General features: G+C 32.3%; 3 protein-coding genes across 4 annotated transcripts; all 3 read right to left on the reverse strand.

Moving 5' to 3' along the window:
- Nucleotides 1-1562: 1562 nt before the first annotated feature.
- LOC113856628 lies at nucleotides 1563-3239 on the reverse strand. The gene is made up of 3 exons (XM_027488544.1): nucleotides 2454-3239; nucleotides 1780-2304; nucleotides 1563-1667 (listed from the first exon to the last, which is right to left on the reverse strand). Exons 1-3 carry the CDS (start codon nucleotides 3237-3239, stop codon nucleotides 1563-1565), a joined length of 1416 nt encoding a protein of 471 aa, XP_027344345.1.
- Nucleotides 3240-11302: 8063 nt separating this feature from the next.
- Nucleotides 11303-13002, reverse strand: LOC113856417. Of its 2 annotated transcripts, none has more exons than XM_027488216.1 (3): nucleotides 12171-13002; nucleotides 11536-12066; nucleotides 11303-11415 (listed from the first exon to the last, which is right to left on the reverse strand). In XM_027488216.1, exons 1-3 carry the CDS (start codon nucleotides 12942-12944, stop codon nucleotides 11311-11313), a joined length of 1410 nt encoding a protein of 469 aa, XP_027344017.1. In that variant the 5' UTR covers nucleotides 12945-13002; the 3' UTR covers nucleotides 11303-11310. The 2 variants fall into 2 exon arrangements, with proteins under 2 accessions (XP_027344017.1, XP_027344016.1); XM_027488215.1 differs by having other exon boundaries at nucleotides 11304-11421.
- Nucleotides 13003-19177: 6175 nt separating this feature from the next.
- On the reverse strand, nucleotides 19178-21414 carry LOC113856390 (putative zinc finger protein CONSTANS-LIKE 11). The gene is given in 4 exon segments (XM_027488187.1): nucleotides 19178-19304; nucleotides 19811-20160; nucleotides 20268-20498; nucleotides 20827-21414. Coding segments are annotated over 4 exon segments (1296 nt in total).
- Between the last annotated feature and the right edge of the window lie 3528 nt (nucleotides 21415-24942).

Below are 24942 nucleotides of genomic sequence, written 5' to 3' on the forward strand. Positions count from 1 at the left end.
CACGTATTTGATTCTAGATTTACATCTTATTTAATACATGTAAATCACATATAAAATTTAAATAAAGTTTATCATATTTTTTTTTCAATTTTCTAATCAAATAATGATACATGGTCCATTACAAATATTAAAGAAAAAACACTAATAAATTTCCTACAAGTTACACAGGTATTTTTTTGTTTATTTAGATAAGATACAACGTATAAATAAAAAATAAATAAAACATCATCACTATCAAACTTAAACCACGAGTTTTAGAGAAGGGTATAATATAATAGGAGATGTTTTCACTGGAAAAAAAAGAGAGAGAGAGAGAGAAATTATTTTGTAATCAAAAAATAAATTAAAGTAATAAATTTTTTTTAAATTAAAAAATTATAAAAATGAATTATATGTATCAATTATTAATATTTTATGATTTATTAAAATTTAAATTTAAATATGGAAAGCTTTAATATTAACGATGAGATAAATTAGGATTCAATAATTTTAATAATGGTATTTAAGAAAAATAAAATAAAATATAAGATATGAGATATTTAATATATAACAATTCTTGAGGCATATTAAAAAAATAAATTGAGAAAACTCTTCAATATTAATAACGTGAACTTAAATTTACCACATACATATTTGATGATTATATATATATATATATACAAAAAAATATCCTTTAGTTGACAGTTAACCTATTTTGTTTTGAGTGGAGACCACTTAAGTAGATACAGTCTTTTCTAATAATTTTTTTTATAATGCATACTATTATTTGATTTTAAAATTTAATTATAAGAACATAAGAATCTATTTAAATTTTTAAATTATTTTTTATTTTTTATTTTCAAATTTATATAAAAATGAAAAGTAATTATTTTTCACCCTTTTAAGAAAATGAAATATAAAATGACAATAAGAAAATAAAAAAAAATTATACTCCTCTCTTTGTTTTATTTTTTATCAGATACTTTTGAAAAAATTTAAAAGTCCTTATTATAAGGTTCTATATAATTTTTGTAGAATATTAGTATTATTATTTATTTATTTTCACTTAATAAATAGAGTTGGTAGAAACAATTATAAATATTGATAACGAAGCTAAATTCAATCATATTAAATGAAAATAAACTTATCATATTATAATATTTAAAAAATAAAAACTATTTTTATTCATTTATATAACTCAATTAAATGCGTCTTAAAAAAGTTAGCAAAAAGACTCCCGTATGTTACGATAAAGATGCACATATGTGAGACTTCCCATAAAAACTTTATTTCTCATCTCATGCGATTATTTTATTTAGACATATGGCAGAATAAAATTACCATTCATCGAGATCGCGTTGCGGAGTTGTCATGTGTGCTGAACCTTCAGATAGGGAAAATTACACAATTATATCGTCCAAATCATTCCTCATCTTGCGTGTTAGCTATATGCTAGCATCCATGAAAAATCAAATTTTTATAATTGGTGATATATACCTTTACAACCATTCAATGACACACATTTGCTCTAGTAACGTTCTTTTATACGATGCCTTTTGCTATACTTCTAAATTTCTGATTTGTCAGTGCATGTAAATCAATTCATCTTCTTTGCATTCTCTTATTGCAATCTCCATTAGTTCAGGAACGCTAGAGGGCAATACATCACAACAATGTCTTCTTTGAGTCTGCAACTGAATACAAATTCAAGAACAGCTCATAAGTTGCGTAATCAATGCATGTTCATCATCTCCTAAACTAACAGGCCATGAAGAAATTAATATATGTAATAAAATTTACCTGTTTGATGTTAAGGTCTAGCTTACTTGTGGCCACTTTAATAACTTCTGGTGATGCTATGTTGGATGAGCAATTTTGAAAAGATTTCTTGTAACTGCTTATTATGATGCCATCTTTACCATGGGACAAATTGTCTAGATAGAAAATAGTGGGCCTTTTACACGGGTCAGGATGAAATCCTCGTATGTTGAAACTATATAGGTCAGCTAAGGGAGTTCCTTTTGTAAAGCGCTCGAATGTTTGTTGAACTTTAAGAACATCAGGCAAAGACATGTGACCGTGGTATACCTGAACAGCATAACCCCAAGACACTGAGATTGTCCATGAAAATCGTTTGTCATAACAAACGGTTTGTTGTAGGATCCTCTGAGAATCAACATTAACTGCTTCAAATAAATGTTGCAATGCCTTTAAATTTGTCATGTTCGGAAAAATTGGATCAGTGAGTTCCGGGTGATGCAAGGACAACAAGGGTGTCACTGGATGTGCAGCCAATAAACCAAAGATATTTCCTCGTAAATCAACCTGATCCAATGTCAAAATCACAAAATAGAGAATTAATATCTCTACTCTTTTTTCCTTTTTTTATATCATGTTACATCATTTATCACATCCTTGTTTGTTTGTAGGTGTACTAAACGAAAACTTACCTAAAAAAGGAACATAAATGTTACCTGGTGAAAGCCGGGTTCTCGTGTTAATCCTATGCCTAGTTCAGCTATACAAGAGTACACCCTGGCATCACTTCCATACAAATATGGATACCTCTGTATACACGAATCAAAAGCCTTGGCCAAGACTCTTGCTAGAGAGGAACTGATAGCAAAACCTGCCCCACCATACCCCATTCCAAAGCCACAAAACCAGTTCTGCTTAAAACTCTCGGAGTTGGCACCAATGTAGTACCAAAGATCATGATCATATTTGGAAAGAGTTTTGACCACATTCTGAGGGAAGAAAACCGTGTCATCATCCCCAAACACATACCACCTAACATCAGAATGGTTCATTGCCACTATCTCTTTCACAACACGTGCCACTCGAAGCGCTGATCGCATGCCAGTCTTGCTAGTGTAGCGAAACCGAGAAGTATCTTCAGAGACACACAAAGGAAAGAGTGAATCCTCATAATTATTAGCATTTTCTTCAGGTGGGTTTGGAAGCTTATCCACGAATACACATCCCCTCATTGTTGTATTAGGTTTTTTGCTCCACCATAGTTTTATATATTCTTTCCTCTTAGGCCATGAAGACCCACTTGAGGCAATTCCAAACACGAGATGATCAAGTGTGGTAGGGGTAGGTTCATTCACATTTTGTGATGAAGAACGCACATTTGTTAACTTTGATGATGTGGCTAAAAGTAGCACTGATACGAGGATGTAAATGGCACCAAATGAAGAAGAGAATAAAAGCAACTTTACCAAAGATTGGATTGTGGTTTTGTGAGGTAACTGCATTTTAACGAGGGAGTTGGATCTGTGTAGTTGTGCAGATGCAGAGGGTTATTGCTTGTTGGTTTCTTGAAATGTTGAAAAAATTTTGCAGATAAATTTAAGCTATATAGAATGAAACAAAGTGGCACCGTAATCCGTGGCGTACGAAAGCTAAAGGAAACTTCAACTTTATTCGAAAGAGCATTTCTTGCGTGTATTCCATTTTCCTCAATTGGTGTATATATCACATGGTTGGTGTGTACCCAGAAGAATACGAGGCCTTTGTTCCAATTAGGGCCACACTATTGGTCGAATCGAACTCATTCATTAGGAGATTCATTCAAGTCAACTAATGGGGATTGGGGAAGAGCCACCTTCAAGCAAGGACATCTTGGTCCTACAAATATTTGTTTAGTTGCGCATATCAAAACTTTTCTTAGAAATTATTTTTTAACAATTTTTATTGTTCCATTTATTTGTTTAGTTAATTATTTAATTCTCAATCGATTGAAGCCTTAATTCTTTATTTTTTAATTATTATTTTTATTAGAATTTGAATGAATTTGGAAATTTAGAATTATTCTAAAAGTTCAAAAGTAAAAGAATTAACAAACAATTGATAAAATTTAAATTTTTTTATAAGATGTGATATTAAAGTTTAAAAAATAAAATTTTTAATATTTTTTATTTTGTGTGAAATTCGATATTTTAGTTATTTTTAATTGATCATAATTTTTATAGTCAATTCAATTTATAAAAGTCTTGAGTAAAACAAATACAATTTAGTTACCATACTTATTATCTTTTCATTAAATATTAAATTAATATTGAAAGTTCTTATTGATTAGATTAATTTTATATAAAAATAAATTGAATAAATACTTTATCATATTATTTTATTGTGATGTATAATATATTTTAAAATATAAAATTTTAAATAATATATTTATAAATATTTAAATTATATAAAATTTAATGTATATAGACATATAATATGAAGATAATATAAAAATGTTATCTTCTATAAAACATTATTAAATGATTTAATTGTCTATATTAAATACTTGATATCACTGAATCATAATACACGGTGTTAGTTTTTAGTTACTCAAAATATTATAGCTAAATTTCTCGTCAAATACCGCTTGCAAATAGAAGATGTGTAGATTAAATTCTTTATTCAATTTCTCGATCTCCAAATTGATTATAGTTGACGTAAAATTTACAATACTGCAATATTGCGTGTATAACAAATTCAAATTTGTTATATCTAAATTAAGAGTATTTAAATAAAAATATTAAAATAGAATGCATGAAAAAAAAAAAATCTCCAACCATCATTACAATTTACAAATTGTCGAGGCTAAAACATTATTGATTTGCTTCGTTTCATTACAAAATACTCTGCAGTTGACTAGTTTGCTTGTTTTTGGAGTAACTAGGTAGTAGTAGTTTCACATGCAATGCAATTTATGTAGTTGAAGACAAGTCAGAATACGATCTCAAAATCTCACTAGCTGTGGTACGACTGTAATTGCAATGAAAGGAAAAAATACTTTTTTTTTTCCCAAAAAGTTGTTTAAAAATCGAGTTGTCATTGATTTTATTAAAAGTAAGAAAAAATAAAAAATGATTTATTTTAATACAAAAAATGGTTTGCGAAAATTATATTGATTTTGTAAGTCAATTTATGCATAGTAAAGTGTAAAAACTTAATTTCACACTGCTCGCAAATTTATAATAGCTTTAAAAATATTTATTTTACTAAAAAAAGAGAGAGCAAAAAGAAATAATATAAATAAGCATAAGACAAACTTGAATTTGTATGTATTCTTCGGTATCTCTTATTGCAATCTCCACTAGGTTAGGAATACTAGGGGCAATACATCACAACAGTATCATTTTGAGTATGCAACTACAAATTAAAGAATAGTTCATATATAACTAGTGTTACCAATGTAAAATCATTTGGGTCTAATAAAGATCACTTCTGGTGATGATTAGGTTTTACCGGCCTTCTTTCTACACGGGTCAGGTGAATTTCTCGTGTTGAAACTATAGATCAGTTATAACTTTTAACGACCAATCCGCTTATGACAATATTGTGGTAGGAGATAGACAAATAAGAAAAAAATGAAATTTTAAGGGAAGGAAAAAGGAAAGTTAAAGAAGGTAATTTTGATAATTTTCTCAAAAACTAAGGTCTTTCTACTTTATATTGGCTCGCTTTCTCTCATCTTTAACGATTGTTTTGACATTTTATTCCTCTTTTTTGACACCCGTGGTCTGTTATTTGCTTCACATTTTTTATTTTCCAGATCGTTTACCTCCTATTCCATGTGTCTTTTAACTAATTTTGCTTTAAACACTACAAACAATTCCTTTTATCCGGTGCTGGAATGTTTGTTGAGAACTTTTAGAAGATTAATCAACACTATAAATCAAAATATCATAAGAGAAAACTAAAATAAATTTACATAAGAATGACTAGAAAACATAATTCATTAAGGCTTGGAACATTGCAAGGGTGTTGGTGAGGCTAAACGGCATGACGATCCGCTCATGCAAACTTTGGTGAGTACAAAATGCAGTCTTAAAATGATCTTCTATTTTAACAAGAATCTGATGGTAACCAGAGCAAAGATCAAGTTTTGAGAAATATTGGGACCTTAGAGCTCATATAACATTTTATCTATCGTCAAGATAAGAAAGGAGTCCTTCACAGTTACTGTATAGAGAGCACGATAATTGGTGCAAAAGTGCCACAAACCATCCTGCTTCTTAACCAATAAGATGGGGGCAGAGCAAGGACTAATACTTGGTTGAATTAAGCCCTCATTAAGCATGTCATGGACCATTTTCTCAATGAAAATTTCCTCGTAAAATGAGTATCAGTAGGGTTTAACCTTCATTGGGGGGGGTACCCTTTAGCAGAAGAATGACATGATCCGCCCCGGGAGGGGGGGGGGGGGGCGCTTTAAGAGCTGTGAATATAATGGAGTACTGCTAAAATAAGGTTGCCAAATCTGAATGAGTATCAAGAGACAATTGGAGAGTAGTTGTGACCTCTAAATCAACCTATAAGCATTGGAGGGTATATAATTCTGCATTGGCGTGTGTAGCAGATAGTCATTTCAGATGATGAAATTGGGCAGGGGCTGCGGCGAGGCGTTTGTCACCTTATAAAGTCACAAACTAACCATTGAGGTAAAAATGAAGAGTAAAGGTATTGTAATTTGCAACGTGGGCACCAAGAGTGGCCAACCAAGAGACCCCTAGATCAATGTCAACACTCGTCACAAGAAATACATAGGTTTGGCACGTAATAAGGTAACCCTGAATAACTAGAGGCAATTGTTGGACAACACCTTCACAATCTATAAATAGCCATTTTTTACCATTATGCGTAGGTTAGGGGTTGGTTCAATGGGAAGGTGCAGGTAGTGGGCCAAGCGAGGCTGAATGAAATCGTTCAAACTACCCCCATCCAACAAAACATGGACCACAATACCATTAATGTGGCTGGTGAATTGGATAGTAACCACACCAAAAGATGCACAAGAGATTGGGTGCCTCCTTAAGGCACCCCTGGTTGGTCATTAGGGGAAGAGGAATCAACTGAGTCCTCATTATGGCTCTAGTTGAAAGATTATATAGTGATGATTTGGACATTTATGGTTCCAAGTGTATTTGTCATCATAGGTGAAATATAATCCTTTTTCTTGGCATAACGTCATCTCAGCTTGTGATAGCTTGATAGGAGGCAAGGGTTTGATGGTCGAGGTGGGCAGCAAGGGCGATTGGGTAGATTTCAAGGGGAAATGTGAAGAGGTTGGAGTGAAGGAAGCTATAGGGTTGATGTAGGTTGTGGTTTTGGTGGCAGAAGACGAAAAATTAGGGCATGATTTGGTAACTGGACCCACCAAAGTATTTTTCTCATCAAAGAGCGACTTGAAGCAGAGAAGTCAAGGACTGGGAGATGACATCCCTACGGATATCAAGTTTCAAACCACTCACAAAATAGTTCAGCAATGCATCATCCCATCCACTCGAGTTGCAATGGTCATAAATTTTGTATAGTATTAGGCTATCGAATTATGTTGGCTTATAACTTGAATAATGTGGAATAAGGGTAGTCAAACTGAGATGGGCCAAATTAAGTCTCTATAACCTGGGCACCTTTTGCAACATTTGGAACCAAGGGATGACAACCCCTTCCATATGAACTGCCGCAATCATCAGTTGTTGAGGATCAAGTGTATCGTAATAAGAGAAAAAATTTTCAGCACCGAAAAGCCAATTTAACTTGACGGGTGTGGATAGGGTGTGGTGGCAGTGCTCCGATGGACGACAGTGGGGGATAAGCAATCAACTGTCCTAGTCAAAGCGTCTACTATTTTGAAAAATGACTGAAGTGAAGTATCAAAGCGGTGCGAGCAGTGGATGCAGTCTCACATTGGTTAGTGAGCTCGAAGAGGCGTTTCAATTTAGTTGAAATATCCTTCAAACGAGTATTTTCTGCCATCAAAGAGAAACGAAAGCACAAAAAATGTAATGATCTTATAAAATTTATATAGGAGAGACAATATATATCTTTGAAAAGAAAACCTTGTATTAATTGTAACTGTCTCTTGACAACCAACACGATTATGATAATATTGCAGCAAGAAATAGACAAAAATAAGAAAAGGGAAATCCTAAGAGAAGGAAAAGGGGAGCTAGGAAAGAAATTTTGATAATCTTCTTTATCCAACAACCATGATCTTTTCACCTTATATTACCTCGCTTTTTCTCATCCTTAATAATTTCTTTAAGATTCTATTTCTGTGTCTTAGCACTTATAGTACGTCATTTGCCTCACCTTTCCAATTTTTCAAATTAGTTGCTACCTGTTCCATGTGCCTTTTAACTAATTCTAATTTAAGTACTACAAACAATTTCTTTTGTCCAATGTTGGAATGTTTATTGAGAACTCTCAAAATATTTGGCAAATACATGTAATAGAATATCTGAATAGCATGACCCCAAGAATATGAGATTGTATATGAAAACCATCTTTCATACAAACTCTTTGTTGTAGAATCGTCTAGTATAATACATTATTAACAGCTTTAAATAAATGTTGTAGAGCCTTCATAATTGTCATGTTAGAAAAAATTAGACAAGTTTAATTTAGGTGGTATAGGAAAAACAAGGATGATGTGTAACCCATAAACTAGATGTTATTTTTTTAAAATACATCCATCTTTCAAGTTAGATAAGATTAATGTGAGTGATAAAACTCTTACTTTCAGTATTTAATATAACAGTATTTTAAATTTAAGACAACATGTTATGTGAGAATAATTTGATAAGAATTGATTCACATAATCAAGGATGTGCATCCCCTTTAATCAACTTAATCCAATTTCACAATCACAAAATAAAAGAATTAATATTAAGACAAAACAAAGGAGGAGCAATGTTATAAATACTTTTATAGTTATTTTTTTAATTATAATTAAAATTTTAAATAATTTTTATGATAAAAATCAGCATTAAAAATTGACATATACTATTTAGTTGAAGAACATAAAAACTATATATAATAATTCACTTAAGTTTTGTCATTAATATTTAAAAACCAATAATAACGTACACCTGACCATACACCTTATTCTTTCTCTATTCGTCTTTGTTTTATCATATCTTTTACTGCATTCAGTATTGAAAAACATATCTCAAAAAATAATAAATGTAACCTGGTGAAAACCGGGCTAATCCTACACCTAGTTCAGTTATACAAAGAGTACACCCTGGCGTTCACTTCCATACAGATGTGGATATACACGAATGAAAAACCCTGCCCAAGGCTCTTGCTAGAGAGGAACTGATAGCAAAACCTGCCCCACCATACGCCATTCCAAAGCCACAAAATCAGTTCTGCTTAAAACTCTCGGAGTTGGCACCAATATGTAAAGTACCAAAGACCATGATCATATTTTGAAAAACTTTTGACCACTTTCTGAGGGAACCGTGTCATCATTCCCAAACACATACCACCTGACATCAGAATGGTTCATTGCCACTTTCTCTTTCACAACACGTGCCCCTCCAATATTGCTGATCGCATGGCAATCTTGCGAGTGAAGCGAAACCGCAACACACTTAGGAAAAAGAGAATCCTCGTAATTGTTAGCATTTTCTTCCTATGGGTTTGGATGCTTATCCACGAATACACATCCCCTCATTGTTGTATTGGGTTTCTTTGATATATATATTCTTCCTCTTTGGCCATGAAGACCCACTTGAGACAATTCCAAACGCGAGATGATCAAGTGTTGTAGAGGTAGGTTCACTCACATTTTGTGATGATGAATGCACGTTTACTAGCTTCGATGATGTGATTAAAAGTAGCAATCATACGAGGATGTTAATGGCACCAAAAGAAGAGACTAAAAGCAAGTTCACGGAAGATAAGGTTGTGGTGGTTTTGTGAAGTGACAGCATGTTAACGAGGGAGTTGGATCTATGTAGTTGTGCAGATGCAGAGGATTATTGCTCTTGTTGGTATCTTGAAATGTTGAAAAAAGTTAAAGACAAATTTCAACTTTATATATAGTATGAAACAAAGTGCCACCGTAATCCACGGCGTAAAAAAGCTAAAGGAAAACTTGAACTTTTCGGATTTCTAGGGAGTTACTATGTTTGAAGGAACATTTCTTTTGTGTATTCCAAAGCTTTAATCGGTGTGTATTCCACGAGGTTGGTGTGTACCCAGAAGAAACCAAAGCCTTTGTTCCAAACAGAGCCGCACTATTGGTGGAGGTCACCGGTTAGGGGTATGTTCCGCAGGAATTTTTTTTAAGAAAAGGGAGCAGATGATATATTTTTTTAAATTTAAAAAATTATATATCATTTAACATAATAAATATATTATTAATATATTAAATTTATATTAATATATTAATTTTTATTTTTATTTTCAAAAATATTAATTTTAAAAATTTATTTAAAAATATAAATTTTTTCCTCTTTCCAAACAGAAATTTCAACAAGTCTGCTAGATTTATTCAACGAACTGGGATTGGGGAAGCGCACCTTCAAGCAGAGACATCCCAGGTGCTATAAATATTTGTAGGTTTTAAGGCAAATAATTCCATACCACGTAGAGGAATAAAACTAGGATTTTTTATTTTATTTTTTGGGGAAGCGCACCTTCAAGCATTTATTTATTTAATTTTTTGCAAAGAAAATTTCATTACTGTATTTAGGATAAAGTTATTTATTCTATAAAGTAATTTACACATACCCATATTAATATGGTTGTGCCTATAATTTTTTTAGAAATTATTTTTGAACAATTTGGTTGTCTCATTTATTATTTAGTGTATCATATATATATATATATATATATATATATATATATTAATTTTAGTTATTCAAATAACATAACTGAATTTCTCTTCGGATACCCCTTGCAAAAAGATGTGAAGATTAAAATATTTATCGACCTATAAATTAATTATAGAAATTTACAATACTGCAATGTTGTGTGTATAACAAATTGAAATTTATAATAACTAATTTAAGAGTATTAAAATAAAAAATATTTAAATAAAGTACATAGAAAAAATTTCTCCAACCATCGTTACAAATTGTTGAGGCAAAAAAATTACTGAATTGCTTCAATTCATTACAAAATATAGTGCAGTTGACCAGGTTGTTTTGGGAGTAGCTAGCTAGTTGTTTCATGTGCTCTGCTATTGATGTATTGGGAGATATGATAGAATAAGATCCCAGAAAATCGCACTAGTGGAGATGACAGCTGCATTGTTGAACTTGAACCTATAGAATGGTTGAACTTGAGAAACTAGAATTGCATCCAAACTCCAAAGGCATTCCCCAATGATGTGGTTTTCCATTTCCTTGGCAAATTTGGGTTGAACCGAGTAAATTATTTGTGGCATATATGAAATTAAAGTTAAGTTGGAAATATAGATTGAAAATTCTTTTATACCATCTCTTGCCTTCTCATACCCATTAGCAATGTTCTTCAAGGATGCCTTCAGCTTGAGTATATCAAAAGAGGTTTAATAAAATACATATGTGGGTTTCAGTGCATGTGAATCAGTTCTTCATTTTTGCACTCTCTGATTGCAATTTCCATTAAGTCATCAGCGGTAGAGGGCAACACATCACAACAGTGCCTTCTTGGAGTCTGCAACTAAATACAAATTAAATAATAGTTTATAAGTTGTATTATTACTATTAAGTAATGTAACTAAAGCCATTCTCCTAATTAATTGCACAAATATGAAGAAATACCAGGATAGATTACCTGTTCGCTGTCAAGGTCTAACTTATTTGTGACCACTTTGATCACTTCCAATTTCTTTAGTGAGTCCTTGTTATTTGAGCAATTATGAAAATATTTTCTGTAACTGCTAATGATGCCATCTTTGCCAGAAGACACTTTGTCTAGATAGAAAATAGTGGGTCTTTTACATGGATCAGGGTGAAGTTTTCTTGTATTGAAAGTATATATCCCTGCCAAAACATTTCCTTTCTTCCATTGCTTGAATGTTTCTTCCGCTCTCAAAACATCTGGCAAAAGCAAATTGTTCTGGAATATTTGAACAGCATAGCCCCATGACACTGAAATTGTCCATGAAAACTGCCTTTCATAGCAAACTGTTTGTTGAAGGATCCTCTCGGAATCAACATTAACCGCCTCAAATAAATGTTGTAGAGAGTTTCTAATTGTCATGTTAGGAAAGATAGGATCAGTGTGATCTGGGTGATGTAGTGATAACAAGGGGCTTAATGGATGTGCAGCCAATAGGCCAAAAATATTTCCCCGTAAATCAACCTAATCCAATTTCACAAATCACACAAATAGACATTTAATTAGCATAATAAAGAAGAGAAGAAATAATCACAAAATATTTTCAGCATTTTGAAACTAATTTATACCTGATGAAAACCTGGTTCATGCGTTAATCCCACACCTAGTTCAGTTATGCAAGAGTACACCCTGGCATCACTTCCATACAAATGTGGATACCTTTCTAAACATGAATCCAAAAACTTGGCTAGGACTTTTGCTAGAGAGGAACTGATGGCAAAACCACCTCCACCAAAAGCCATTCCAAAACCAAAACCCTGGGATGCCTCATAAATCTCAGAGTAAGACCCGACATAGTACCAAAGCCTATGATCATATTTGGAAAGAGTTTTCACCAGATTCTGAGGGAAGAAAATGGTGTCATCATCTCCAAACACATACCATCTAACACCAGAATGGTTCAATGCCAAAGTCTCTTTCACAACACGTGCCACACGGATTGCTGATCTTAGACCACCAGGCCTGTAAGTGTAGAGAAACTTGGAAGTGTCTTCAGAGACACAAAGAGGAGGAAGCAAACCATCATTGTTGGGATTTTCTTCACGTGGGAGGGTATCCACAAAAGCACACCCTCTCATTCTTTTATTGGGTTTCAAGGTCCACCAAAGTTTGGTGTATTCCTTCCTTTTAGGCCATGAAGTTCCACTTGAAGCAATTCCAAACACAAGATGATCAATAGTGTTAGGATCAGGCACATCTTGTAGTGAGGAACCCACTTCTACTATCTTTGGTGTGGCTAAGATTAGCATAGATATAGATAGAGAAATGGCACAAAGTGAAGAGGAGACTAAAATGAATTTCATCAGAGGTTGGGTTCTGATAAGATTATGAAATGACTTCATGATTAACGAGGGAGCTAGATGAAATTCTGCAAATGCAGATTATTATACGTGTGACAAAACTTGCTTAGATACAAGTTTGAACTACAATACAATATGCAAAGTGCCACCACAATCCGCGGTTTTAGAAAACTTGGAAAATGGAAACTTCAAAGTTTCAAGTTACTTCTCCATGTGTTTTCCAACAAGGTTGGTTTGTTTGTAAACTGGTGAAGGTCTAAATTCAGTGCCTGCATGATTAATTTACCCTTACAAAATTAATTTTAAACTCACATCTCAATAAAAACTTAGGACTAATTAATACACATTTCAACTATGTTCAATCGTTTAAACTTTTATTAATCCTAAAATAAACCCCTCTTGTTGAATCATGATTCAAAGTCAACTATTGTGGAAGTCCATGAATTTGTGAAGAATAGGGTGCCTTACTCCTCCTCAAATGCTTTACTCAATGCATTTACGTGCACATGAAATATCGTGCTGTAGTTTTACAATTTTGGTCTCAATAATGAAGTAAATTTTAAGATAAATTGAGCTTTTTTTTTAATTATTAAATGGGGGCAGAAGCGCCACTTCCAGGAGTAATTTTAGTGTGTCAGAATTAAGATACCTATATAAAAATAATATTAAGATTAAAATATACATTTAATCTTCACAATGCTTGCAAATGTCAAGTTTTGATCTCTATGCATTCAACAAGTCTTGGATTACTGATGGGAACGCACATATATAAACCGCATCTGAAATTTTAAATGCCTTGTTTCTTCATCTAATAAAAGCCAAAACAAGAATGGATATGTTAGTATGCTTCGAATATCAAAGGACAAATTTTGAATAATGAAAGGAAACTATGACAAAGATATTCGATAAGCTAGAATTTAAAGAAAAATAATAGTAAGTAACGAGAACTACAGTTATAATCATTGACTTAATTACTTCACTTAAATATCGTTAAAAATAATTTGCAATTAGCATGTAATTGTTTAATTATTTTTAATAAATTATTGTTTAGGTTCCTTTTAACATGAATACGAGTTCTTTTATTACTAGGTCAACATGAGTTTTTATATAAAACAGATACATGACACAATAAATTATTATTTTAATCTTCCAAACTACGCGTCATTAATTTAATTCTCGGATGAAAATTGACAAATTACTCCTCCAATTATTAAAATTCACCACAAAATGATCCTTTTTATTAGGACTAAGTAAATACCATTAATGGAACCTTAGATCGAAGAGCTAAATTAATGTGATTTTTTTATATAGAGAAATAAAATTGATGTTAACTTTAAAGAGAATGAAACTATTGTTACGATTAATTTTGAAGAATTAAATGAAAATCCCCTCTTAATTTCATACGTGTAAGCTACATATAAACTCCCATTGGAAAACAATATCTCAATTTTAAATTGTGCCCCGAAACACTTACAATATGTTTAAAACTTGAGAGGGTAGAAAAAGAAAGTATTATGCATCAGTTATATCTTTGTTTTCACACAATTTGAAAGCACAAGCTTTTATATTTTTATTATTATTAACAAACACAAGCCTTTATAGTTAAAGAAGAAGAAGAAGAAGAATTAAGAAGACATTCGGGCTTAAACAAATCAATCAATTTAAGAGTGTGGGCTTAAGTTGACCGATGTGATTGGATTAAGTCAATTGGTAATTTCATATACAGAGTTCACAATAAAATAAAAATAGAATCATTTGCATAGCTTTACACATGGCCCAATGACAAAAATTCTAACCTTACTAGAAAAGAAGAAGCAAAATTGTAAGAGATATCTCTGTCTCTAAAATTGTACTGAGTTAACATGTTAAAGCAGACAAGACTTATTCGATTAATATTTGGTAATGAGTATCGATAGGATTTTTTTTAATAAGAGCATAACTAATACGAAGACCATTTGAATTTGATGAATCATTGATTGGAAGTATGCGATCTTTTAAAAGTTCAAATCCATTGAATATGCTTCCCCAGGGTACACGCAACGAAATGCGAGTATTACTCATTCTAACCAAATAGCGACGATTTAAAGCATTACTTGAGACTTTGAAGCCAGAAATTGTGTGGCCTATGTGACATATGGAGGCGCACGACATCCATACTCCATACCCATAACTCTGTTCTTAAGATTTTCTCAATGAGACCAAAAAATAGGCCTTTCCAACCTCATTTTTATGAAATGAATTACTTTAGGAAAAAAAATAAGAGAGTCCTTTTCAAAATAAAAATTGCAGTACAATTCGAATTCTGATAGTTACAAGTCATAATAAATTGACTCAATCACCTTGAATAATAATAGTTAAGTGGAAAAGTTTACTTCTCTCCCAACTGGTACAACATCAGAAACAATTCCCTTTTTCATTCAATGACTTAAATTTTATTACTTGATATCTAATCTGATTGGCTCTTTAGTGGTTGTCTGTTCTGCCAATTTACTTTTTTGTTTGGTGGTTGGGAGAGGAGAAAGGGAATATGAGAATTTTCTAGATCCATAATTAAAACCTTAATCATCTTGCAAATAACCTGTTAGCTATCATCACTAGAGTTATTCTGCAAGGTTGTTGCTTGTTCTGCCAATTGAACGGTTAGAATTCAAAGCAAAACACTTAGAAAGTCAGCAAATAAAACCCAATCATATTTCATTCTTCCTTGTCCATCAACTTTGTGTTTCTTTGGAATCACCAACTCATATTGGTGAGAAGTAATGGGCTAGCTGATGCTCCTAAGGTTTCAACCATACATGTGGACTAATATGTCACCCTCAAGAACAATATAGGGACAGGGACCTTGTTTTTCTCGTGTGCTTTGCAAAAGTAACACTTCAATAGGTTTTTGGTCCAACCGTGAAAGACAAAAAAAGGGTACAAAACCACACAAGTTCTCAACCAATACCAACAAGTCAATCAGTTTCCATTTCAAGTGGCCTTACGTGCAACCAAATGGGCTCTGGTGGGTCACAAATTTAAAGGTGCTAATTCTAGACCATACAATAAACCTTTCTTCTTAGCACCTCAATTGACTTGCTAACCACTCAACAACACAAATTATGGCTCATAACAACCCTTCAAGCATCTGATGAAGCTTAAAGCTTAATCATACGTTACCTATTTTTCTTTTTCTTTCCTTTTTCTATTTTGTCAAAACAAGTGGAATCACAAATTCTTTCTCCCTCTTTGATGACTAAATTGACCCTTTGGCACCATTGGAAAAAAAACAAATCGGTTAATATTCTGACACGTGTGATTACGTGACACAGTTCCACCCATGTCCTTGTCTAGTAGCATTCATCCATAGAAATATTATTCATGCTGATGACTTGTTATAAAAAGGCTTTTATTCATCTTCCCATAACCCAAAGCTACACCATTTATTCAGAAAAACACCAAGTACCACGCACCAAGCTTTGTTATTATTATTATCATCATCAAATAGAACTTCTAAATATGTGCAAGGGTACAGGAGGAGAAAAACATGGTTTTTGCAGCAGCTTGCCACATAAAAAGAGAGCTTCATCTGGTGCAACCAGCGGTTCTACATGTTGTGAGCTGTGCGGATTACAAGCTTCATTGTATTGCCAAGCTGATGATGCATATTTGTGTGGAGAATGTGATAAAGGGGTTCATGGTGCCAACTTTTTGGCCCTTAGGCATATTAGGTGCTTTCTTTGCAACACTTGTCAGAACCTTACAAGAAGATATCTCATTGGAGCTTCAATAGAGGTGGTTCTTCCAGCCAACATAAGCTGGGCCATAGGAAACCTTCCTAACCACAGAAGAACCCACAGAAAGTGTTCAAGAATGCATAATAACCCTTCCATGCTTCTTTAACTTCCATATTTTTTCTTAATTTCTCTTTAGATGATCTTCTGTGATAGAAAATATAGTGAGCAAATGTATTTTATATAATATCATGGCTCAGAAAAAAAGAAGAAGTTGCTAATACAACTAGATCCAATAGAAGGAAGGTATGTGTAATGTTTTAGATTTCCTTAACTTATGCTAAATGTAGCTAATTGAAATTTAACTTCTATGGTTCTTTTATCTTAAGCTGATTCCACAGCAGTGAAACGAATTTCTGGCCTCAAATAGGTTATACTATGTTAGCATGTATAATTATAAGATGATATATCTAATGTATGTCATGGTAGTTCCTGGCATCTCATACTGCAATTATTATTACCATGTCATAAACTTATATGCTTAATTAAACTACTAAGAGTAATTGCTATTGTTGTAAGTATTGTCTCTCGAACATGGATGATCATGTCATAATTTGTATCAATCTTTAAAATAAGGGAATATTATATCGTTGACAAACTTCATAACAGTTTGTTGTGAATAAAATAAATACATCCAACCACGTGGAAGTTTCATATAACAATCCATGGATTTGGTAACCTAAGTATCAAGCAACACGAAACATCAGCCAGACATCTCACCGATTCCTTTTCTCTCTCTCTCTCTTTTTGTTAGCCTTTTCCTTTTTTTGTCCAACTGACCAGTTTTTTGCATTGATTCCGCCTTGTAAGAGTAAAAACTATGAAGGAACAAATACTTGCTCGTAAGTTATATAAAATATTTAAGTATCTTAGATATGGAGAAATTCAAGATTCTCATGCATGGTATGACAACTCAATGTGATTGTTGCATAATTTATATTTACCGGCACTCCGCCAGTCACTAAAATAACAAAGCTATTTCTCAGCTCAATTCCATTAGACTATATTATTCCTTGTCAAAAGAAGCTTCCAGCTTACAATGCTTTTAGTAATTCAACCATAAACCTAAATCAATAATTTTCTATGTTTCCATGTTCGAAGATCAAAATCACATCTCACAGATGTCCATGTAAACAAGCAGGATTGGTACTGTAAAAACATTATACGGACTATCGTTTCACACAATTATTTACTTTAATATTAAACAACTCAAAACAGTAAGCTAACATTTTCTTTCTTATAGCATACATTCTACAAAATTTAATGAACAGTAACAGAGGGACTATCATTGATGGTTATTCTTTGGATTTGGGAAAAACAAGAAAGTAGTCATTAATATCTTTAGTTTCATAGGAGAAATCCCTCGAAATAAGGCAAGTTTGTACAATTATAAAGAGAATATCGAGCACTGTAACAATTGACATAATTGAGGCAGTAGGAAGGTTGTCAAAGATGCATATGATTGCTGCAGGTGACGTTTCTTCTATCAAGTCAATAAAAACATTATCTCAATCCACAGTTGACCATGCTCACTATTCTGATGAACATGGAATAATGAGAGTTTCCACAGTGTTGCTGTCCTTGGACAATGACTTGAGACACCATGGAGTATGGTCATGTGAAGGTGGGAGGAACAAATAAATTGGAAGCAGAAAACAAGAGGGTGGCTATGGTTGCTTGCCAAACACCAGTTTCCCTTTCATTCTTTACTAGATAGTGTATATATAAAACATTTTGGCTCAGAGACTCCCACAATATATCACCTGTTGAAATTCAGGATGGATCACCATGCACATCTCCTCTTATAGCAAGGAGGAAAATCTAGGCCTGAAAATAATAGAATAATAAAATCCAAATGTCAACAAAAAACAGAAAAGATTATTTATGAAAAAACTACCTTAAAATTAAGAATGGAAGAGGCGAAACTATATGCTATCTTTAAAACTAACTTTTATGAAATAAAAAGTCTAATCTTATTTGTCAGACAGCAGAGATGCAAAGGGTAACAAATTAGGAACTACAGGAATATTTCAGGACCACATGGATGTTAATCTGAAATAAATATTTTTTACTTAAATATTGTTTGATATATAAAGTGGTATTTATCAAATCCTCTGTTTTTGTCTGAATTGACAATAACTGTGATGCGATTTGAAATCTGTATACACCTCCTGCTTCTCTATGTCTCATGCCATGCCCGTTACCTCTTATAGTTCCTACATATAATTAAATGCAATATATAGGCATACATGCAAGCCCTTCTTACTTATCTTCTAATACTAACCAGTTAGATGCTTTAATAGATCAGTATCAATCACCTAAGTAGTCAAGTTTCGAATAATTATTTGGCTGCATTAAAATTTTATCCACTATCATAAGATAAACAAGACTTATGTTGATTAAGAATTGGCAATAAAACAATGTATTCACAATGACCAGGGACCGCCTTACCTGTCAGAACCATATCTTGCATGAAGAGGACAGCGATTGCAGATGATATGCTTAGACATCCCTTGTCACAAGAGGGTCATAATCATATGCTTCACCTGCTTTAACAAATCTACCTTTCACACGTTTCCTTGTATCAGCCCTTGCTTTGCGAGAAGCATATCTTATTTGCTTACCAAACCTGCAGGTAAGAAATCAGCAAAATTTGTTATAATAAGTAAAATGTATGAAATCTGAACAACTAATAAGAACCTTTCAAATATTGGATCATAATGAAGCAGGAGAACATATTCTGGTAGAGTTACATAATGTAGAATATGTTCTCTCTACCTAATTCAGAAAATGATTCAAAATTGAAGCATCTTTTCCGGTTGATCCTCCAAAAATTTTAGAAGTTCATCGTCCTCCATATAATGTGTTATAAATATTTGTTTATCCTTGAACATGATTTAGATGCTAAATGTGCTAGCACACAATTCCCATTATTTATGTTTTCCACCAGTATTATTAGCATTAACACAATAAACTTCAATATGCTGTTGTCATGAATGCAGCAGAAAAAAGAAAATATAAAAATAGTTCTAGACTTACAGGTACTTCTAGACTTAAACCTATGTTAGTGGATGCATGTCAACTTGAATAATATTTGTCATGAAAGTTACGCAAATTAGAATTAAAAGCACATACGTTCGAGTTTTCTTTTTCTCATTGTATCTCATTTTAGCTTTATCCCTTGCTAGTGGGCATGTGCCCTCCAAATTTGATTCCCAGGGGGATTCGCCTGGAAGAAACACTGGCGATAACCCACAGTCTTGATATTCATTAGCACTACTTTCACCAGTTATGTTTGGTAATTGAAGTGGTATGTTTGAATGAACTTGACCCTGAGGAAATCCCAGATCGATGCTTCTATTGCTGCTAGGGTTCAAAAGTGCACAATTTGCATTACTGCTGATGGTCTGCATCACACTAGCTGAACCACCAGCCGTGGATGATTGAAAAGTCACACAATCTTGTTGGACTGATGATGATGATGCCTAAAAACAATCCCACGGGTGACAATTAGTTTTGTACAATACTGATAAACTTTATATCAATGAGGAATTTTATAGAGGAGAATAAAAAAATAAGCTCGAGGGAGAACCTCCATGGCACTCTCAATAAATCTATTAGATTCTGTTACTGATATGGTTCTATCCATCAATAGACAGTCCATTCCTCCATCCTCAAGGTTGAATCTTGTGGCAACTTGAGAGCTGCCAAATATGTCATCAGCACTTTCAAAATTTAGTTGAACATTGTCCACATTGAGACCGTCACAGAGATCATTCCCATCATGAATTCCAAGATCATTGAAATTTGCACATCCCTGCAAGTAATTTGAGGTAAAAAATAAAATAAAAAGCTTGTATCAGCTTTGGTTAAGGACAACAGAGTGTTGTGATAAAACTGATCAAATATGAAGACAGCTCACAACTTATAGTGCACGTTTTAACCACTTTTTGTCACTTCTGAAGACTAATACATGAGGACTTATTCGACCTTTCTTAATTCTGGTGCAATTACTTAAATAACAGATGTTTTTAAATGGAGGATGTAATGAAACACACTAATTACATGCCAATCAATAATGCATTATCAAAAGTTTATAAGTAATGCGCATGTATGTTGCAAACCAAAATGAAACTAGTAGAAGGCAATACCTTTGGCTGGTTTGAGTCTTCAGGAAAGAAAAATGTTTGGTCTTTGCAATACGGGGTGTAACATGGATTCGAAGGAATGGTGGAAGGTTGTTCCATCCAAGGTTCATATCTGACACAAGGTTCCATTTCATCCAATTTGTCACTCACCAATGATCCAAACGAACCACCATTATGATCAGGTTGCTCCAAACGTTTGCTTGTGCAGCTATCACTTTTAGGCAAAGTACTATGTGATTCCCAACCACCAAATGACCCATTAACATCAAACGCAAAGGACCAAATCCTAGAAAACTCGGCCAAAGAAGGACAACCAGTTTAACAATTCAATGCAAGGCGCCTATGTCCCAATACAGCACAATTATTTGGGTTCAAGTCACAACCTTGGCACAAAGACAACTTATGATCCATACAACGAAACATTGCTGGCTGAGAATTGCACTTATCACAGAGGAGAGAACGCGAATGCCTTCGAGACAAAGAATTGGCAGAGTGTACACAGTCATCGCATTGCAAACAAAGACAAGCAGAATCTGACTTGCAATAAACCACAGCTCTCACAATCCCACAAAACTCACATAGAGGTTCCATGCTCCTGCAATGTCACTGGTTAATAGTTATCCATCACAGCTAAACTAAACTCTTAACATAGCTTATGGAGGGAATTCAGTTTTGTTCATTCTAACCCTCCAACTTGAACCACATTGCTCCTACCCCCTTGTCATTTCCAACCAAAGAAAAAAAAAACCATCTTAGTGACAAAATAGGAAACGGTTTTATTCAAACATCTAAAACTTAACGCTTAGTATAATTATTTTTCTTTTTTATCTTTTCTTATACACATGCATCATAAAAATATTAAAAATATAAGTAAAGGACTCGATTAGAAGTTGTCCTCAATCATTTTCGAAGAAGAAAACCCCTTTTTTCCCTTCAAAATTTAATGCAAACAAAGAAAAGCCAAACATGCAAAACAATTTACGTGAACATTTTTCATCCCACACTAACGTACCCATTAATGATATGTGTAGAGAATGTAACAGACATGAAATAAAAGAGTGAGCTTTAACCTTACCAAACACAATTAAAACAATGCGGGGTTTCTATCCATGAACGTGAATGAGACAAGAAAGGGAAGTGCAGATTCAGAAGTGGAAGTACGTGTATTCAGATAGCAGGAACTAGCAAGGTATAAAGGTTAAGGGTAGAGACAGCATGAGCTGACATAGTAACATGAACGATGGTTATTTATTTTCAAGTTTTCTTTGTTGGGTATTGTGTCACATGGCAAATCGAAAGCCTCAAAATAGATTCGTTTGGCTGATATGGAAAGGATTGTGGTGGAAAATTTCAGCCATTGTTTTTGGTATAAATATTTAAGCAGTTTTACTCGGACACTGCTTTTGGTGTGAATAAATGCAATTAAAAATATTATTGAGTCACAATGTTATAGCGAGATATGTGGAAACAACGAGGAAACAGATTTTGATTTTGTGTGTAGTAGAGGCAGAAAGAGGAGCCACATAGACTTCGGATTTTTGAGGTAAGAGAATTTTGATTTTGTGGGTTAACTTTCACCAAGTGTCATTGCCCAATAAAACACAAACCTGAAACCGATTAATTGGTTGGTTGTAAAAAAATGTAATAAAGGTCCACAATTTTAGAGTAAATTTTTTTAAAAATTAAACATGAACAATTAAAATTAAAGAGACTAAAATCATGCCTACATTAAAGTATAAAGATGAAAGGTGCAATTAAACCTATTTTTATTTTTTTAAGATAATATATGATATGGTCATTTAATAATTTTTGAGTTTTGTTGTGAAATTTTGGTTGTTATCGAGAACATTTTTTATTTTCTTTAAACAATTGGGCTAAGCCCAACTTGCTCAGGAAACGAATACGTTGGCCCAGAAAGCTGCACAGTGTAATCCTCGTCGTACTCGACATGATCATTAAGTTGGGACTCGGGTCATGCATGCATAGACTTGATTTTCAGAAGAGTTTATGAAAAATAAAAATATAATCGTCTTTACTGTTTATTTATTTTTTTGTGATCTTTCGAAATCCAAGGAATAGAGACGTTTGAACAATTGGGCTCACTAAAATGGATTGCTGATAATCACCATTGCTTTGTCACACTATTACTCCGATAGTTATTAACAAGAAAAACAAAGAATGGTTCCTTGGGTTGTAGTAAAATAAAATGAGAGAAAAGGAAATTGATGTGAAAGAAAACAAAGAGAGAAAAATGAGATAAGAGTGAAATAATTTTATATTTGTTTAATTGGAGAGAAAGTGAGAAAAAGAAGTTAATATTTTATCTTCTCTGTTTAGTATAATAGAAAACAAATGTGCAAATAAAATATCTAAGATATTATGGATAATTTATTTTTATTACCTATAAGATAAGAGTGAAAAAGTCAAATTAATTGTCTTGATAAATGTGCTTTTAAATTTTTGTTCTCTTGCTAATTATTTTTCCTCTTTAGAGAGAAAAATATTAGGGGTCTTGTTTATTTTTCTCTTTACAAGCACAAACGAGTGGAAATACCTCAAAAGTGGTGCATGTGAGGGATAGTAGAGACTCCATCTTACAAGGGGGAAAGAAATGTTCTTAATTAGTCTTGTCAACGTGATGAAGACAATTCTTCAACTTAAAGCTAAATAGCATTATAGATTGTGTCATAGGTCTTAATGGAGTGCTGAAGAGGTAAGATAAGATGAACAATAACATGGCATGTCCAAAGGTTCCGCATGTTGTCACTTGTGAGTTCCACAATACATATGGAAGGCTACATTCCCATCAATGGTTTATTAATTTTCATTTTGACTATCTTTTTGTTTATTTATCCAAATTTATAAAATTACGCAATAATGTGTAATAAAAAAATTATATATTACATTTTTAAACTACAATTTTGAAGTGGTCAAGTTAACAATAGTTAGTCTATTTGTTTTAGCTTTCCTTGCTACCACAACAACGTGAAATAAAAGGAATTGATCATATTATTGGAGTTTGAAATCAGATCTGACCCTATTAAGTATTAGTTCATTTTTTTAATCTTATAAGGCCTTTTAATAATTTAAATTATAATTAATTTCTATGTATAATTTATGAGTGTTGATTTGAATTAGAATATTTTTAAGAGTGTTTTTAAATAGAAGTATTTTTAAGAATATTTTTAAACAAAAATATTTTAAAAATTGGTTCTTTTCGTTGTCTCAAGTAATTTTTCTTTATCATGTATTTATTTTTTAATTATTAATTTATATTTACAATTTATTTTTATTTAATATAATATAATATTTATTATTAATAATAAAATTATTTTTTATTTTTTAAATTTATAAAATTTATAAATATTAGTATAATATATTTTTCATTTTTTAAATGATTTAATTTGATAACACATATGCAGTGCACAGAAAAATTGCTAATTATCTAATAGGTTCATAAAATTACAAAATAATTAAGTTGAGTCAATTTTCAAAATTTTTAATAAATACTCCAACAATTATGTATTCTACATTGAAAATTGGAGGTGAAGTTAGGCATTGGATTAATGGATTGAGTAAATCGGCGCATGAATCGACTAACCTACTTAATTTAAAGCTTAAAAAATAGGTTAGGTCAAGTAAAAATAATAAAAGCTTGGTTAAATTGAGATAATTAATTTCACACAGACCAAATTTGATCCAACTTAAACATCCACCTTATTGAATGACGTAATAATTTGAATTAATTTGATTTTAGTTATACACAAAGCATCATAAAAAATCAACCAGATGCAACATGATCTATCTAATTGGTTTCTATTAAAGTTTTCTCAAACTCAACCCAACCCAATCTTAATCCCTTGAGGTGTCAAAATAGGCTGAAAAAAGTAAAACATAACAGACTAACTAAATTGAATTGTGGTTTAAAATAATAATTATATTATTATACTTAAAATGTTTAATTATTTATATTAAATAATATTTCAGTGATAGATTTATAATAAACTTTATTTTAAATTTTATAGCTTGTATCTAAACAACAAATTTAATTTTTTTTTATACATCTAATCTTAATTTTACACAACATAAAATTTATAGTTTGAATCATCCGTTTTTTTT

The sequence above is a fragment of the Abrus precatorius genome, unplaced genomic scaffold (assembly GCF_003935025.1).
Source record: "Abrus precatorius isolate BTA unplaced genomic scaffold, Abrus_2018 Scaffold11, whole genome shotgun sequence".
In the NCBI taxonomy this organism is placed as follows: Eukaryota; Viridiplantae; Streptophyta; class Magnoliopsida; order Fabales; family Fabaceae; genus Abrus; species Abrus precatorius.

Bases quoted from the DNA above. Each gene is read 5' to 3' on its own strand.
- LOC113856628 (XM_027488544.1), bottom strand. From the start codon at position 3,239: ATGCAGTTACCTCACAAAACCACAATCCAATCTTTGGTAAAGTTGCTT. The intron at 2,305-2,453 runs GTAACATTTATG...ACATTGGATCAG, and splicing joins GAGAACCCGGCTTTCACCAG to GTTGATTTACGAGGAAATAT. The intron at 1,668-1,779 runs GTAAATTTTATT...ATTCAGTTGCAG, and splicing joins TAGACCTTAACATCAAACAG to ACTCAAAGAAGACATTGTTG.
- LOC113856417 (XM_027488215.1), bottom strand. From the start codon at position 12,944: ATGAAGTCATTTCATAATCTTATCAGAACCCAACCTCTGATGAAATTC. The intron at 12,067-12,170 runs GTATAAATTAGT...AAATTGGATTAG, and splicing joins ATGAACCAGGTTTTCATCAG to GTTGATTTACGGGGAAATAT. The intron at 11,422-11,535 runs GTAATCTATCCT...ATTTGTATTTAG, and splicing joins TAGACCTTGACAGCGAACAG to TTGCAGACTCCAAGAAGGCA.